At 39.2% G+C, this 18,227-nt stretch overlaps 1 protein-coding gene across 1 annotated transcript in view; it reads left to right on the plus strand.

Moving 5' to 3' along the window:
• The window catches only part of rspo4 (R-spondin 4), an 85,524-nt gene that overhangs the window by 12,427 nt on the left and 54,870 nt on the right, over positions 1–18,227 (plus strand). Inside the window, exon 4 of the mRNA XM_034208727.1 lies at positions 902–1,108. Within this exon, the coding sequence (XP_034064618.1) occupies positions 902–1,108 (207 nt within the window). The remainder of the gene's footprint in view (positions 1–901; positions 1,109–18,227) is intronic.

Here is an 18,227-nt window from a genome sequence, read left to right on the forward strand (position 1 = left end):
GGAAAACCATTGTCTTAAAATATTGCAACTGCTCCGTGGGTGATTGTTGTGAGTTATTGATTTATCTAAACCATCTCAGTTGTTGCATTTCTCTAATGGAAGAGAAAATTAAGCCAAAACATTAAAATTAAAAGGAAGTTATTTACAGTTGGCATTTTCTTTGGTATAGGGGTGATTTCGAAAAGTAAGGGGCCATGCGGCTTCACAGCATTGGACGACTCATGGTCATGCCACTAGGCATCAGGATTTGGCTCCTGATTGGAAGAAGGATTTCACTTGTTAGCTCCCGTAATTGAAACCGGACAAATATGGCAGTTTGTTTTAAAACTATTGGCTATATTATCTTATCAATGAAATGTGTTTCGGAAAAGGGCGTAGGGAGTTTCTGAAGGCGGTGATTTGCACTGGACAACTCTCATAAAGTACTCTTTACCTCAACTTTAGACAATATGTCGCCATCTAAATACTCAATGCTGTAATACCAGAATGCATTGCAGGGCTTCTCAATTAGACCATGAAAAAGAAGCTTTAAAATGACAGATCCTGTTGACATAAGCTCCCTTTATACTATACACGATTTACTCCATGTTCACCGCGAGGTTGGACGAAGAGCATGGCTGCGAAAACAGACAGTTAGTTTTGTTTCTATTATTACCTCCTTTTGCTATCATGCGCCGGCACCTATTTATGGGACAAGTGGCGCAGGCAGCAATATAGAGCCGTATTACCGATTGTCAGGTGATCTGATGTTTTATAGTAGCTTAAGGCCGAGAGAGAGAAAAGTGCATTTTAAAAGTTTAAAAATGTACTTGTTGAAACACCCATGATGTTCCTTTGGTTTATCACATTCTAAACTTGGCTTCTGCAATCCTTGACAAATCTCAATCCTTTTCTCTCTTAGAGGACGGTCTCTTGGCTCCATTGGGAGAATGGAGCGAATGGAGCGCCTGTCTCCGTGAAGGCGTCACCTGCGGCTTCAGGTGGGGCAAGCAGACCAGGACCCGGATAGGCGGGCCGTCCGGGAGAACGCCTGAAGAGAAGGCAGCATCACTTTGTCCGTCGCACAGCGAGACACAGAGGTGCAGGATGAAGAAAAAGTGTCCCACAGGTGAGGAGAAAGGGGGGAGATTAGAAGTGCAAACAATACACATTTAATAGTTGTTCATATACAATTTGTATTTAACCACAGACCAGCTGCTGCTTGTTCTTTATTATGTTGGACTACCAACACTTGTCTATTTCCAGCATTGCTAAGTCTTGTGTAATGTACTCAATTGACACGCTTGTGCAATGTATAATGCCAAATGGGAGATTGGACCTCTTTAAAAACATGTGCAACTTCAAGTTAATACTTGTAGGCTGATGTTAACCGTTTTTCCTTTCGGGAGCAGTAGCAGAGCAGGGAAGAAGCTCCATAACTGTTGGACCTTTTACAGACAAGTTTCAAAGGTTAACAGTTTTTATTGCATATTACGGAGGTGTTATGTTCCTGCTATCCCTCCATATGGCTAACTTTATGCTTTATTGTCTTTGGTTGAAAGGTGAAAGTTCTTTGAAGCTGAAGTTACTGACATTCTGTAACTTAAGTGATAAATAATGGACATGACCACATCAAACTTAGGGAAACAATGAACTAGTTTCATAAACTATTACTAGTAAACGTACATAAATCAAACTTGTTCACAGCAAAGGAGTATCAATAAATTCCCTTTTTATAAAGCAAGTTTTCATGGTCAACTAGTCAATATCAAGTATCAGAGTTTGCCTTTCTCTCTCATCCTATGATCAATTACTGCTGTATTTTTTTTTTGAAATATCACAATAAACCTGTGGCACGATTACAGCTGTGTTAGAGTTATAGGACCATTTTGGTAAAGGTTAAAATAAATCAAAATGGACTTGTGGTAGGAAACGGTTAGCTAACAGCAGTTTCCAGTTTTCTTTTGTTGACAAACTCCTCCCTATGCTAAGTTTGTCCTCCCTCTGATCTTGGTTTGGATTCAACTACATACAGAATCATTTTTACTGAGGTGCGGAAGTTACATAACAAATATTCAAGGTTGACTTCAGCTTGACTTTGTTTCTCCTCTTACTACGTCAACTGTCTTGGCTCTTGATTACGTAGGTTAAATACATATTGATTTTGTGGGTTAAATACAAATTACAGTGATTTACTTCTCAGGGCTATTATCCATTATGTCATTTCCTCTGCTGTCAGGGAAACTTTTAGGAAATGTAGTGTTCACCTGTTTGTGCTGTGATTTTGTCTTTAAATCATAACAACACAGTTTGGGAGCTTTTGTTTATGGTAAATGAAATATGACACTAGCATGGTACAAAAAGTTTCTGATGATGGCATGTGGTGGAACAACTGAAAGGCTGCGGGTAGGAAACCACTTTCAAAATGTTTATCTGTTTTATTAACATTCAAATATATTCCCACATGGCGTGCTTTTTGGAAAGCAAAATATCTGAGTCACATGTTAAGGAAAAAGTGATGATATTTTCGAAAACCAGCATTTCATAACCAAGTTAGAGGACGTCCATTAAATCTTTCTCTTTCCGTTAGAGTAAAACTAGGAAACATATTGATATTGCTGCATAATTACTGTGTTTGCGTGACATCTCAGTGTTTAAAGCTGTTCAAACATCCTCAAAGACAAATCTACAGCCCCTCACAGAGGATTTCTCTCTTGAGCACCAGGTAAAGAAAATGGAAACAGAAGAGAATGAAGTATGAAGATGAAATGATAACGGACTGTATGTCAACCTTGCCTGGCTTCACGTTGCCAAAAAAGGCCTTGTTTTTCTGAATGTTGGCTGTTCTGCTGCAAGATAACATCTTAAAACCTCACAGCACCTCAGCTTCATCAGAAGTTTTACTTTAACGCTGCTTCCATCCAAGGATATCAAGGCTCTCCGATGTAGTGCAACTCACAGCGATAGGACTCCAGAGGGTAATGCTCATCATGTGTTCTGTGTTGGTGAGCCATAATGAATCCTTAAAATCTCCAACTGCAAGAACATTTTTGAAAACTCTCTGTTGTGAAATTGCTGTCAATACTAGTTAAAAATTGTACTGAAGAGAACAAAAACACAGAGTATTTAGTCAATTACGCTGAGCCCTCATCAGTGTTTGGCCTTTGTTTTTAACTCTGCATTTAATTAATGACCGACTTCAAACTGCTTTTCTAAAACCTTCAGAACCTTGCAGCACGTTCCCTCCAAAACCAAATTGTGGTTGTGACTTTTTGTTGTTCTATCTTGTCGAAGTTCTTTGTGTTGTTCACTCTTTCAAAGTTGGTGGGAAAGCCGGGAGTTATCTGCCTTCAAATGTCTGTAAATATTGTCTTGCTTTGGTTACTGGGTGTTTGTGTGTCCATGCCTGTGTGTTTTCAACTTCTTCCACGATAGAAGCCATGTAATTTTAAGTAATTATCATGATCATTGTCAGATAGTATGTCCGGTGGCATTAGCAGAGGAAGAAATCGGATCCAGCAGAGTCTGGTGCAGGGATCGGGCCCTTGCACCTAATAGCACACATCTGGGATAAAAGGGTGCTGTGGCATCGCTCTGACATTCCTCTGTTGTTCCAGATTAGACGGCTCTAGTCATTTAATTCCTGCTCTCTTGTTGTCTTATTGTTTTCAGATGATGAGGAAGGACATGGGTCTCTTCTGTGGTTCTCCTTGCTGCTGCCAGAAAACGTTCAGGGGCTAACCGAGGACTTTGTAGCTTGTTCTACTGGCAATTTAGCAAAATGTCTTACAGACTGTTGAGATGTTATGCTGTAGGGGAATGTCTCAATTGGTAGCACAAAATCTATTTATATTTCCGTCCATGTTATCTGATTGACATATGCACTTAATGAACAGTGGCCCAGCTGTTTGACAGAGAATCTACAGGTCACGGGTTCAAGTTTAAGAAAAGTGTTCAAAGGTGAAGATCTAGTACAGAGGTTGCAGATGTTGCAGTCTTGCTCTGACATTGGGTAGAGAAGCATTTTTGTAGCTGGTATGCAATCAGTTCAATTCTGGTACCAGCAAGATAAGCCCGGGCGAGTCAAGTAAACGAGAAGCAGTCACCTGAGTAAACTACCCTGTATAAATTGAGCACAGTTAATACTTTTACAGCCATGGGCGACTTTGAGGTTGTATTTTACCGCAGTGTTGCCTGGCGCTATAAAGTCTGGTAAATGTTTGTTTGGCATGTTAGCATACTTACTTAGCCGGTAAAGATAAGGCTAACCAAGTCTTTTTGTTGACTGTTAACTGTTTATATATATATATATTAAAACTTAAATTATTAGTTTATTGCGACTGTATGGAGCGTCGTACTCTGATGTGCAAGGCTAGCCAGTGAGTTAGAAAGTGACGCCAAGGTTTCCTGACCAATTGTCTATATGCGACGAGTTAAGTATAATAATTGGCTAAAAACTGAGCACCAATCTGTCCTTGTTTTGACAGGCTAGTGCCTCTACAGGAACATTTAGGGGATGAAGGATTCACCCCCTGGGCACCATTAATGGCTTGAACCCTGCTCACTGTAAGGACTGTTAAGTGTGTTTATTTTTACCCAACCAGTTTTGCCATTGTGTCTAAGCATAATCAAATGGTGAACCATATTTTTTACGGTTAAATAGAATTGCTTACCCACAGATGGTTAAGCTTTCATAGCCTGCAATGCTAAAGACGTGCTTCACTGGAAATCAAGAAATAACTCAACATTCTGAATATTTGGATATTTGTAACCAGCTGAAGGGGGTTTGAGTTTGTAAAACCATAAATAATCCAAAATATGGTGGGTAGTAGTGATCCCATACATTACTTTTCTAAATCCTACAGCTCTTTGATGTTTCCCAAAGCCAGTTAAAGCAATTTATTTTCTGTTTTATTTTAAACAGTAGGACTGCAACAAATGAAAGAAACAAAACATTGTAAATAAAGGACTGTTGCTGATAGACAGCATTTCAAATGACTGAGTCACAAAGGCCAGGGGCCAGATAGACATGATTTGTCTGAAGACGTCTTACATTATTTGAAGTCGGCCAGGATGACATTCAATAGCTCCATACCCCGTCAAGTTGTGGATTCTGTAGGCAAACCCTAACCCTTAACCTCAACTAGCACAAAAACGTCTTGATGCTCTGGATCAGTTTGAATTTGCTGTTGTAGTTAGAATCAAACAACATTTACACGCTTAATAACAAGCAAGCATTCACCCGTTCTTAAGCTGGGGAAAGAAGCTACCTTACAAGGTGCTATCTGTTTATCAGGAGAGGTAAGGGTTCACACACACTTATGCACTTTCAGGGATAGAGTCTTGCCCACGACACATCAAAATGTAGACTGCAGTGGCTGGGGATTAAAGAGACCGTTTGATTATTCAAGCTCTCTCCACATGTTGATAACTAAACCAGCCTTTTCCGAGGTTCTGAGGTTTGGGCTGCTTATTATATTTGTTAGAATTACTTTGGCGGCTTAAGACACATGTTTGGACTTAGAATGAAAGCTTATTAGTTGTATTTATGATGGTTATAATCCCCCCAAGTCAGACTGATTTACTTGCTGCAGTGCAGCGTTTATTCAGGGAAATAATGCATTTCCCTGCTTAAAAATCAAAGAAGCTGGTACAGTAGGTAGGGTTTCATGATGCAGTCAAACACAAATGTAAACAAAAGGAAAATTGTGGTGTCTATGGTCAAAATCTATTTGCATGCATCTGCATTGCATTTATCTTTCTAAACGCTAAAGTCACTAAGACTAACTTCCCCTGTCGTCCATCCTTCATGATCATTCTGTTAGTGCTGCTGTATAAAGTTTCATAAATGCAGCAAAGTAGAAATAATTGGATATAAGTCATAATAGAAAAACTGTAGTCCTTTGTGGTTTGTTGCCTGGTTATTACTTTTGTTCTCTGAATGCTGAAAAGAGAGCTATGCTTTATTTGTACAAGGGATTCCTCTTGGGAAGAGAATACTGCAGCTGTACTTGAGTACAATACTTAATGTAATAAAGGCTTGGTCCAATCCAATATCACACACATAGTCCTGCACGCTATAGCTAGCTAGCCAAAAACAAGTTCAAAACACAATAACAGAGGCTGACAATAACACGGAACAGGGCGGCACTCTGGGAACACTCTGATATGGTGATCAGTTAACAAACCAATATTCTGAAATACTAAAAGGAAATGACCAAAGCTGTGTACTGAGTGATCTGATTGGTCAAGGTTATCTTTTGACAAGTCACTTTTCAACGTCGGCTATCACATACAATAAGGTGCATCAGGTTATATAAAACCACACAGTATTTAAAAAAGAAAAAAGAAAGAAATGTTTTTTATATAATGTTGTAAGTAGTTTGTTCTCCATGTGTCTGTAGTACAGGAGATGCAGGTGTGATCTGTAAAGGTATCTTTGGGTGAGCTTTGAAAGGCCAGTCTGGCTCAAACTTCAGGGACAGTTTATTTATTTTACCGCAGTCCACCTCTGAGAACAGATGTGCATCAGATAAAGAACTTACTGCTGGCAGCAAAGGACCTATTGTGATCTTAAAAGTCCCTCATTGAGTTCAGACATTCAGAGCTAAATATTGATCAATCAGTCCACCAAACAGCTGAGTATGGAAGTTAGTTGATTCACCATACGGTTCTTTTCTCAGACAGAGCATTCCAGGCACAAGAAAACGAGTCTGCTTCCACTAAAATGTAATAACAGCAGTAGCCTTCTCTGTCATAAAATGCCACTAATAATGTACTCCATAAACAAAAGATAAAAGTACTTTCTTGCAATTAGAATAGAATTACTTTAAAGTCTTGATTGTCGTGGTTTCTTTCCCAAACTCTGCAATTTTCCCAAGTCTTTATCCTGCAATTGTAAGATTTAAGTGTCAGTGCGCATTCCAAAATAATGTAATGCAACTGTGTTTTGAAGGTTAAAAACACATACCGTATGACTCTGTAAAAAACTATTTCAAAGAACACAATATTTTTGTTGTATTTCATTGAGGGTTGAGAGAAAAACAATATTGTTTAATTATATGGTTAAGGATTATATCGCAAGGATCTATTTCCAACAAGAATTCCGACAAATCCCGCCTGACAAAAAGGAAGTTACTTAAGATTTTACAGTTTCAGACACTGCTACCTCATAATGCAGCCCTTACATTGTAGAACTCAGTGGCCTTCTCGCCCAGCAACACATGGATCTGCGTAGAGCTTACAGTGCACTGTAACACAACACAGACGGCGAGCTACATTAAAGTACTTTTTCCCAAGTATCATATGCATGAAGTTAGCACATAGCGATCCCAGTGCAGACGTAGCCTCTGGGCAACTAAAGCTCTTGACAACAGTTATTCATTAGAGACAAGGGGTTTTCTGCACACTCAGTCCTTTTTTCTCACTTTTACTCCTTGAGTGTCCTTAATGTGATTTAAAGTCAGGCCTGAATAAAAGACAGTATTGATATTTTTGATCTTCCTTTCCCTCAAAGTTGTGGGTAGGGATGAGTCTGGTTCTGGGTGGATTTCAGGCATTTTCGTGAGGTTTCGTGTCAGTGTGACCGATTCAATTTGGCTGGATTCAGTCCCTTTCAATTTGCTTTTATAAACCTATATCAGACCATCAGGAATTTAGAGATTCAGGATGCTCCACAGGTGGTCCTTGTATTCACTGTTTTGAAGTACTGAATGTACCAAAGATTTCGTCGGCCTGGTTCTATGATACTTTTACAACTTGCAGGTGTCCTTCGTCCTCTGCATGGCATTTCCCTCGTCTGTTATCTCAGTGTGCTCGAGAATTGAATCCAACTCATTGGTCCCTTAGGAAATCTTGTTAAGACTTATTTGACTTGCTTGTAAAATTGTATGAGGACAAGTGAACTTATAACTGTAATTACAGAGAAAAGCTCCTACTGCACCTGTTGTGTTAATACAAGCCTTTGGTATATTTTGGTACAAATTATAAAAGAATGTCTGAGTTGGTAAACCTTTGTGTGCCATGAAGGGATGACATCACCTAACAGTGTAGCTTAATGTTGGTATTATTGTTAATATGTGCTGCAGGGATTACGTATTTTTGGAGACACCATAAATTAGCATTGCACTAGTTCAGGTCACGACAGGAAACGACTGAGGGGCCATTGGGACGTTAACCATTTTCCCATTGGCCTGCCTGCACCTGTCCAGCAGTTTCCGTCAGTGGTTGCACTGGTTACCTCGATTTAAGCCAATAGGATTTTATTATTCAGTTGATTTTGTTGTTTGTTGATGTAGCCCAGATGGGAATTTTGGATCTTTGACATTGGATTTTCCATTCAATTACGGATAAAATCGGCAGACGTAAAAACGTTAGGCTTTGAAAGAATCACACCGCAATCACATGACTTTGCGTGATCACCACAAATCTAAACCAAACTATTTTTGGCAGCTTCTTGTTTGGCGTAATGTTGTTGACTGGTCTCATTTGGCAAAAAAGAAACCAAAAAGCTTCAGAATTACAAAAGGGTGATTTCTTAAAATCTCTTAATCTTGTGTTAACCACAGTCCTTATTTCAGGCATCTAACCTGAACGTTCTGGATAGTTGGAGTTTGGTTTGATTATAAATCACTGTCGGACTGACCAGCACTGACACATATGAACAACTACTGGATGGACTGTGGTGTTATTTTGTACCAACATTCATAGGGTTAGAGCGACAGACTTTGACTAGATTCTCTCAGGGAACCATGGAACTCAAAATGTTTGAGTTATCTGGGAAATATCTTTATGAATTTGTATGATAGGTACAGAAAGCATCAGATGATTTATTATAATGACTGGTGACCCTGCATTTCCCCTAGAGCTACCATGAGGTTCACATGTGTGCCTTTAAGAGGAATGTCTCAACACATAATGGTTTAATTGTCATGAAATGGGGTGCAAACATTATTTCCCTCACAAAATAAATAAAAAACACTCTGACTTCTCTCAAGTACCATCTTTAATCTGAAATGTGGTCAAAACTTTCACAGAAACTAGCATGGCGTTTAGAGTCTTATTTGCTTCAATTAATAAATGGTCCTCAAACTGAGACAAGGAGAGAAACTACTGTTGGCTGCTTAGTACAACCTACAATAGATCTTTCCGTTGTGGATTCAAATGCACAAGTTGTTTGTGTGATCTTTCAGCTCCTGTTGCTCTGCTGTACCGTGTTTTAGCATGTGTTCACGTGACAGTGCATTTTTGTGACAGTTTGTTTAACTGTGCCCAGTGTGTGTGAACCACAAGGCTCCATGACGATTAACTACATGCCAATATATCTCCAGTTTTGCCAGTGTACTATGGCAATGCCCCCCCCCTCCCTCCACCGCAACTTGTGGTTCCAGTGTTACTCTGTTGTGCAAGTGGTCAGTACAAGCTCAAGGATAATAACCGCATTTCTGAAGAATCCTCCCTTTTCGAGTTTGTCTATTCAATTTAAGATCTCCGAGACGTGGCCACATCCAAGTCTGATATTATCTGGATTTAAATGGCGAGTCATTCAACCATGAAGGCATCTAGCCATACAAAGAAATTGAAACAAACACAATTATGTTTGCGGTGCTCACAAGTCTTCATCACCTAATCAAAATAAGGCTTGTTTGCTTTCCAAAACCCAACTGCTTAATAAACAACCAATTTGACTTTTTCCTAAATTTCTTCAGATTCAAGATCTTGTAAAGTGACATTTCAATCATTATTTTAAATTGTTATTCCTGTTTCTAAGCTGAGACATTCAAAATATGTTTTTAAAAAGTGCTCAAGTTTTGCCGTTGGAGTATTTAGGTAAACATTAAACTGGCGAAGCACATAGATGTTGGGAAGAGAGTGTTGATGAAGTGGTCATACATTTATTTGTTACGTGGAATTCAGTAAAATAATGCAAGGATAACATTTCTATTTCTGTTTACGTACGTGCAGTTTTCCAGCACAGTGCTTGATTCAGTTAAGATGGCAGAGATATGGTTCACTCATAAAATACCAGCTCCATCCCATCTGCATCACTGTCTACATGTTTGTGTGTGTGTGTGTTTGCGTGTGTTTGTGTAAGAAAGTAAGAAGCAAAGACACTGCCGCAGTAAAAGCAGTTAAGAGATTAGTATTGTTTCATGTAAATATCTCTTTTCTGTTAGCATACCTGTGGTTAGCATTAGCACCAGGTTTGATAGGACTCACATGTGTGTTTAGCTGAGAACTGCTGTATTTATGACACACACAGCAGAGATGAGAAGTGACATATTTACTGAACTTGACTTCAGTGTGCTGCAACTTCAACTGAAGAAATACATTTAGCAGGACTTCAGATATTTCCTTCACTACATACGCAGAGTATGACTTTATACAGGTCATAAAACATCAAAGGGTGATTCCGTAAATAAAACAGTTGGCATCTTTAAAAAAACAAAACATGAACAGAAAATGCTGTAATAAAAATAGTATGTTTTTTTCCACTGGAAAAGAAAGAAATAGTCCGTTGTTTTTTTTTGGGAAACCCAAGTGAACTCATTGAAGACACGTGATGGTGGGTTCAGACACTAAACAAATCCTACAGTCATGTGGGAAGTACAATTCCAAAGATTGTCATCGAAAAGGAGATCACAATGTAAACATTATTAACTCTTACTCTTAACAGTAACCTAACACACCAGATAAGGCTAAGAGATAGAAATGTGTTTTGAGCAATCCTCATGTCAGAGAGGCTTTACAGTCTAGTAGCAACAGTAAAAGCATATTTCCCCTTTTAGCCCAGACTGTTGAACAGCCAACTACCTCAGGTCAGACAATCTGAGAGATGTGAAGGAGACTTAAAAGGGTTAAAGGATCTGAGATATATGGAGTGTCTTGCCCCTGAAGAGCCTTGAAAACAAACCGAAATACTCTAAAATAAGTTCTCTGCACAAGAGGCCAACAAGGAGAGGCCAGCCCGGGGTGATGTGGTGTGTGTGCCAGCAGGAGGCCCGGCAGCAGCGTGTAACACCAGCAGCAGACAGGAAGGACTAAAACCTACAGGAGATTCAGTAGTCCAAGTGGCAGAAAATAACACAAATTACAGTGTTGCAGGGATGTTCCTCACATAGTTCTCCTGTTTTCTGCTGTTCTATGTGGATTCAGAATACTTTTTTTTGTATCCATCCTGGCTGAATTTGGATTTCATAGGTTGGTCCTTTTTAGACTGATATAAAATAAAAATAATATATAGACAAGAAGATCAAGTCAAAGTGTGCACATACTTATATAAAAACAATACATTTGTAGAAATGTACAATATATTCAGTGGTGTATTAATATTAAGAATGATCTTTTTGCTCAAAATGTGCTGTAATATTGATTCCGTAATAATGCCTGGTGGTGTGAGTATTGCACAGTTGAGTAATAAACAAACTTAATGCAGATTTGCACAAATCAAATATTACTGAACTACATATCCAGCTTTTTTTTAGGTATTAAATAGCAATCTCCCCCGAGTTTTTTCCCAACAGCACTTTAGAAATTCTAAAACTACAACAATAATATCCTCTAATAAAAAATGTCCAGCATAAAGTTGAAAATGTTCCCTTCTTCCTCCTGCTACTCGTAAATGAATAGTAATTCCCTCAAATCCCATTGAAAACTTTGGACGGTATATACATGTAGCACCCATCCCATATAACTTACCGCATTGAGAACTTTTTTTGTTATCTACCCCCCCCAACACATTTCAACTTCAGAGACTTCATTTTCTGCATTCTCTGGTGATTTGTATGCATGTGAAATCAACTTATGTTGAACACAGTCCTTGCATGCAATAAAAATGTACAACAATTAGTTTTACGGTTTTTAATAGAAATATTCAACTTTCACTCACTCACACACACACACACACACACACACACACACACACACACACACACACACACACACACACACACACACACACACACACACACACACACACACATATATACATTTGCACACAGTACAGTATACAAAGATTAAGCCAATTTAAGGCGGCGGTTATTATGCTGTCCAGCAAAGCGTTTAACCAAAATATCTAGGTCCAGTGCCTTTGCACGCTCACTCTCAATGCTGAGCACAGCTAAATGTGTCAACCGCTTGCCATTGTTGACCGCAGGTGAGTTTTAGCAAGCTTCAAGGTTAAGAAGCTGTGCTCACACTCACACTCTCACTGGCAAAACAGCTGCAATCTTACATAAACTAAAAAGCTCAAACAGGACGTCCTTAAAAGGGTCCAGGAACTTGACTAAGTCCATCAAAGTGGTGGGAGTCTCTTTTCCCTTTGCCCTTTTTCCTTCAAAAAGTGTTCTTGCCTGATTTAGTTCGTTCTTCAGATCTGGAAAACCTGAGCCATAAGCTTCTGCAAATAACAACACTAGGGCTGAACGATTAATCGATTTTAAATCGAAATCGCGATTTTAAATGATGCGATTATGAAATCGCAAAGCCTAAGATTTTTTTTACTTTTTTTTTTTGTTCTTCTTGTGTGTCAGTCATCCACACCAATCAGAAGTGCTGTGCTCCACATGTACCAGCCTTGTTAACCAATCAGAAGTGGCCCATGATAGAAGGTGATAGACAGATTGATCCAATCACCTGCCAAGTGCTTCTGAAAGTGCCTGCCCTTTCCAAATGGCTTCCAATGGACCTTTAGATGGTTTGGTGAAACAAACCATCTGAGTCAGGATAGTAATGCTCCATCACATGTTTCTATTACAGGGTGAATCTTAAACTGAAGCTTGACTTTAAAGCAACCCAACGGAAGTTTCATGTAAGTTTAGTTCTTTCACTCGTAGCTAGGGCTGTGGGGGTGCTAGAGACGGGAGTACGTTGATACGACCTTCCTAGCCGGAGATATGGCCGCATTTTACAATAAACTTCCGTTGGGTCGCTTAAAAACAAATATCGCAATTCGAATCGCAAAAAATTAGATTTTTTCACAAAATCGTGCAGCCCTAAACAACACCATTTCTTCCTTCAAGAAGTTGCTGCTTGACGGATTTAGAGCCTGTATTCCCTCCATTATGTTACAGTTGGACTTTGAGAAACGTTTCTCCATCTCACCAATCATGGAGTCTTTGATGGGAAGGAATATGTTTACCCTAAAGGCCTGTTTACAGTCAACTTGGGTTCTCTGTCCAAGTGTGGATGTGACTACACCATCATCTAGTCTTCTTGCTGTCTGTGTGGATCTTTTCTGTTTGAGAAATATTTCAATTATCACATGTTTCAATTACTGTATTCCACAGCTCATTGAAGCTTTCCCTTTCATTGCGATATTCCTCAAAAGTCTGCCTGAGGGTCTCGATCAGATCAATAGCTTTGAAAAGGTCTATTTTCAATGACTGGAGCATATCTGATAAGAACTTTGTGTCACCTAGGACCTTGCTGAACACTGTAATTAGAGCAATGAACTTAATGTCAATTTGACAAAGTAGCCCGCGTGCCTCTACAGCCCTGTTAGGATTGGGCTCATCTGAGATTTCTTCCAATACTCTTATTACTGCAGTCAACCTATCCATGAGGTTTCGACAAGCAATGTAGCGGCAGGCCCATCTGGTATCGCTAAGTCTCTGTAGTTCCCGTGGTGGGCCACTGAACATTTCTTTCTGGACTTCAAGCCATCTTTGGTGGACATATGAGCTTGACATGAACACATACAGCTTTTCCAACAACGAGAAAAAACATCCAGCATTGCAGTGGATATAGAATGCATAACTGGCTACTTGCTTCACTCTAGCTTGGACTCCAGAACATTTTCCAATCATCACTGTAGCACCATCGTATCCTTGACCCACTAGATTCTCTCTCTATTCCAGCCCATATTTCTCCAAGCAGGAAATTATTGTATTGGTTAAACTACCTGCATCTAAGTGTTCTGCTTCCTGGTACTCAATGAAGCTCTCCTGTACCACACCATCATAATAGTACCTTACCACAACTGACATCTGCTCCTTTTTGCTGGCATCTTTTGTCTCATCAGCCATAACGGAAAAATGCTTAATGGCTTTAACTTCATTTATAATTCCCTCCTGCAGCATTCCTGCCAAACATTCTAATATCTAATTTTGAATAAGTTTACTTGTGTACTTTGCTCTGTGACAATCTTTTTTAATTAAATGGATCATGGTCACTCACAAGATTCAATATCTCAAGGAAATTTCCTCTGTTTTCTGATGTTTCAGTTTCATCATATCCACGTTGTGCGATATTCTGAGTCGCTGTGAGCAGCAAAACTTCAGCCAAGGTTTTGATGTATTTTTGATTTTCCGGTACTTGTTTTTGATGTTCAGCTCCCTTCATTCCCAGGACAGATGTGTTTGTTTCAGCCATTCTTTTGTGTTCACCCCATGAGATCATTGCATTCATATGTGTCTCTGACTTAGCATGTACATTAAACCCACTATTCCTAAAAGTGGCCTTTTTCCAATTGGAATATCCACTGTCAGATGCACAAACAGTCTTAGGCGCATTTGTAAGGGCAAAATATCTGCATGCAAAGCAATATGCTGCATCCTTATATTGGGAATATTCCAGCCAGGCATGCTCTTTACACCACTCACTGTGGAACATCTTTGCCAACCGTGAGACCTCAGAAATCGGGAGCATTTCAAAACCACGGGGGGGGTGTTAGTGGATCGCCGGAGCTGTATTAGATTAACATCTACACATGCTTATTGTAGTTGTAAGTGCACTGTCTTGCAGCCTGTAGCACCATTAAAGTCCGAGTGGAAACAGACGCGACAGACGCGAGTGGAAACAGACACGAATTCGCTCCCACGGCGAGCATGAAGCGGTGGACGCGGCGCAAATCACGCGATTGAACGGTGCCGCGTCAAACGCGAGAGTTCAATTTTTTCAACTCGAGCGTCAAATTCACATGACGCGTTCTCGCAGAAGCCAATCAGCGGTGAGGATCTCAGCCTGCCGCCACTGACGTTCAACCAGAAAACATCAGCCGTTAGCTGTTAGCACACAGAGCTCACAGCTCCTCCATACCTGCCAACCCTACTGATTTGGGCGGTAGTCTACCGCTTTTGACATGTTTCTATACCGCCTACCGATTTACCAACCGATTTTCATTCTTCCCAAATTATAAAAAATAAAAATGACACTCCATAGACACTGGACTCGACTTTTAGCGGAAACCGATTGCAGCATGTCTGTGATCCCATCATACAAACAGTCCTCTGTGTTCTGAAAGAGAAACAACATGCAGAGGAAGGGCAGCGTTACCCCCAGGACTGCGGTCAAGCCAGCCTCCACTTTGGAAAACACAGTCAAGCCAGCCTGCTAGAGAGAATGGCACACTTGTTAGCCTGTTCCATTCTTCTTCGTGTTCCCGAAGCCGTGGCTTGGAAGTATACTTGCTTAGTTTCTGAAGGAAGTGACTTGGAAGTACGCGACTACCAAGCCAGCATCCTCGCGATTGAGAAACGGCCATAGACTTCACAGCGGGCGGAACTTGTCAAAGTCCACGAAAATAAAGCCCACCCATTTAGAGGGAAGATATGATTGGTCAATTTTACTGTCATTTGACATTACTCTCTGATTGAGTTACTATAGCGGGCCCTCTGTGAATGTAGAGAGGGACCAACAAGCTCTCCCGTCTTCACATAACTCGCAGAGACGGCATTTAACCCTTCACATTCCAATAGAAACTGAACAGGCAGATTCGAAGGATTTATTTCTTTGGAAATGTTATTTTAAATACAATTAAATCAAGTTATTTAGGTAAAACTAATGAAACATTTAACAAAAAAAATATATGAAAAATAATATTTTTTAAAAAAGTTTTTTTTTTTTTAATGTTTTCAAATATTATTTTTTAGAATATCTAGAGGGCTCTGACGGCTCGCCACTGCCCGGGACTGATAATAATCAGTCATCACTCCCAAATGAGTTTAAGGGAACAGAGACGAGGCATTTGAGTCCTGCAGGGTTTCCCCGTTAATATCAGTGTTTCGAAAACACATGTTGGCGCCTGAAAGACATCCAGTGTCTTTTCCGGAAGCATCCTACAGTGTCTCAACTGAAAGAGGACCACAAACACACAAAATATAATACAATTTTGAGATTTGGGGATATTTATCTCCCATTCTTTCACTTTTTCTGACAAATTCAACACCAAACATGTCGTTAATGTCTCTGTTTAGTGAACTACAGCAATCTGAAAGCTTGTACATTATTTATATCACACTGCAAAAACATGCAGGAAAAGACTTTTTGAATGCAGTATTTTCTGATTTATGGCGCAACACAAAGATATATCGCTCTGTGCAAACCTTTGACTAATATGTCAACAACATGAAACAAGAATATGAACCTGGCTTTATCCAATGTTCACACAAGAGTTCTGGCTTTCCTACATCCTTGCACATCCTTCATACACTCAACTGAGACTGAAAGAGGAACAGAAACACACAAAATATAATAAAATGTGGAGACTTTGGGATATTTATCTCCCATTCTTTTACTTTTGGACATTTTACAGACCAAACATGTCATTGATGTCACTGTTTACCACACTAACCACCTTTTCTGAAAAATGCATAAAATGATGCAATATATGTTAAATACATGGTTTATACATGTAATTACCAACCTGATCTCACCAGAATGCGTGACTCCACCACGACTCCTTAACACCGCATTACGTGGTGGAGACACGAACTTTGCTACATTTACGTGTCTGCACCACGCCAACAACCCCAATGTAAAGTGAATGAGGCTCCTTTGTCGTGGTGCACACACGCATTTCTACAACGTCCAGCAGTGAGCTTTTATTCTATAAAACGTTTTTAAAATCTACTTTATAGCTTATAACTCACGGGAGGCTTCTTTTATTTTATTTGTATTCATAATAATTTGTATTTTTCGTCAGAATGTATTATGGCAACCCTGTCTCCTAAAAATTACGTTCCCACAGAACTAAACTGCATTCTCAATTACGTTTAGCTAGAAACGTATTTTCTCCCACGTTACGTTTCTTATGAACGTATCTTAAATACGTTTATTTTCTACATATCTTTGCCATTTATTGTCTTGCTTATACTAATGATAATAGTCATTTATAAATATCATTTTAGAGCACACATTTGAAATCAGTAGGCAAGGCTGTAATTTCGCCAGCTGTTACTCTCATGAGCGAGGCAGAACATAATAGTTTTATCATGCCAAAAAGCTGCTGTGTCGTTTATTGCACCTCAAACATTAAAACAAATCCAGAGTTACGTGTTTCTGTACTTCCTCTAAGAAGAAAGGACAGTAACAGAAGATCTCTGTGGCTTCAGGCTTGATCACCGTTCAAATGACAGCGTTGGTTTCCCCAAAAGTGGGCGGGGCTGTAAAGTGACGTAGATTTTACTCTCATCTATTATTCAAAACCATTCTTATTATTTACTCAACAATAACACACAATTATCCTTGTTTTTATTTATTCGTTTAATTCTATAATATTGGGCTTTTTAGCATGCTTTTTAGCCGTAAATAAAGTCACCGGAAACAGACGTAGTAGGCCTATAAGGGACATTTCGAACGATACACACCACAAACCCACTGAACAGATTACCCAAGATCCTCAGCTTGAAGCTTGTTGATTGGATGTTTTAGCCACAATGCATGTTGGGATATGATGTTAATGTGATATGTTATCCGAAAACATTAAAAAAAAAATTAAAAAATACTTTATTCCGAGTGTTCTTGCTTTTCTCTTTGGAAGTCATCACATAACGGCATTGTAATACACGGTTCGGCTGCATTAAATATTACACATCTGCCGTAGTTCTTTATTTATAGAGCCCTGATCAGAAGACTTCTGGACAAACTGGAAGAACTGCCGCAAAAACTGAATATGTGACGTGGATCATAAATATATCAACAATTAAACAACATCTTGCATTTCTTTTCACAAAATACGTCTCCTTGCAGTATCAATACTAATTCGGCTGACTTTGATATTTGATCCAATTGGTAGATAGGTTATATTTACACCATAACGGTGCACAGCTGATAGAAAAGGACTTGTAGTTTTTTAAAGATATTACTGATTTTCTTTGAATATAAGAATATAAGAATATATATATGGAATCAGAATTTCAATAGCTTACAATTAAATGACGTATATACCTTTCTGTCTGTGATGTTTTACAAATCATATATTAATGTGTAGAAGTAAAACATGATAAATAGTATAGCAATATCCTGTAACA

The sequence above is a fragment of the Gymnodraco acuticeps genome, unplaced genomic scaffold (genome assembly GCF_902827175.1).
Source record: "Gymnodraco acuticeps unplaced genomic scaffold, fGymAcu1.1, whole genome shotgun sequence".
NCBI classification, from domain to species: Eukaryota; Metazoa; Chordata; class Actinopteri; order Perciformes; family Bathydraconidae; genus Gymnodraco; species Gymnodraco acuticeps.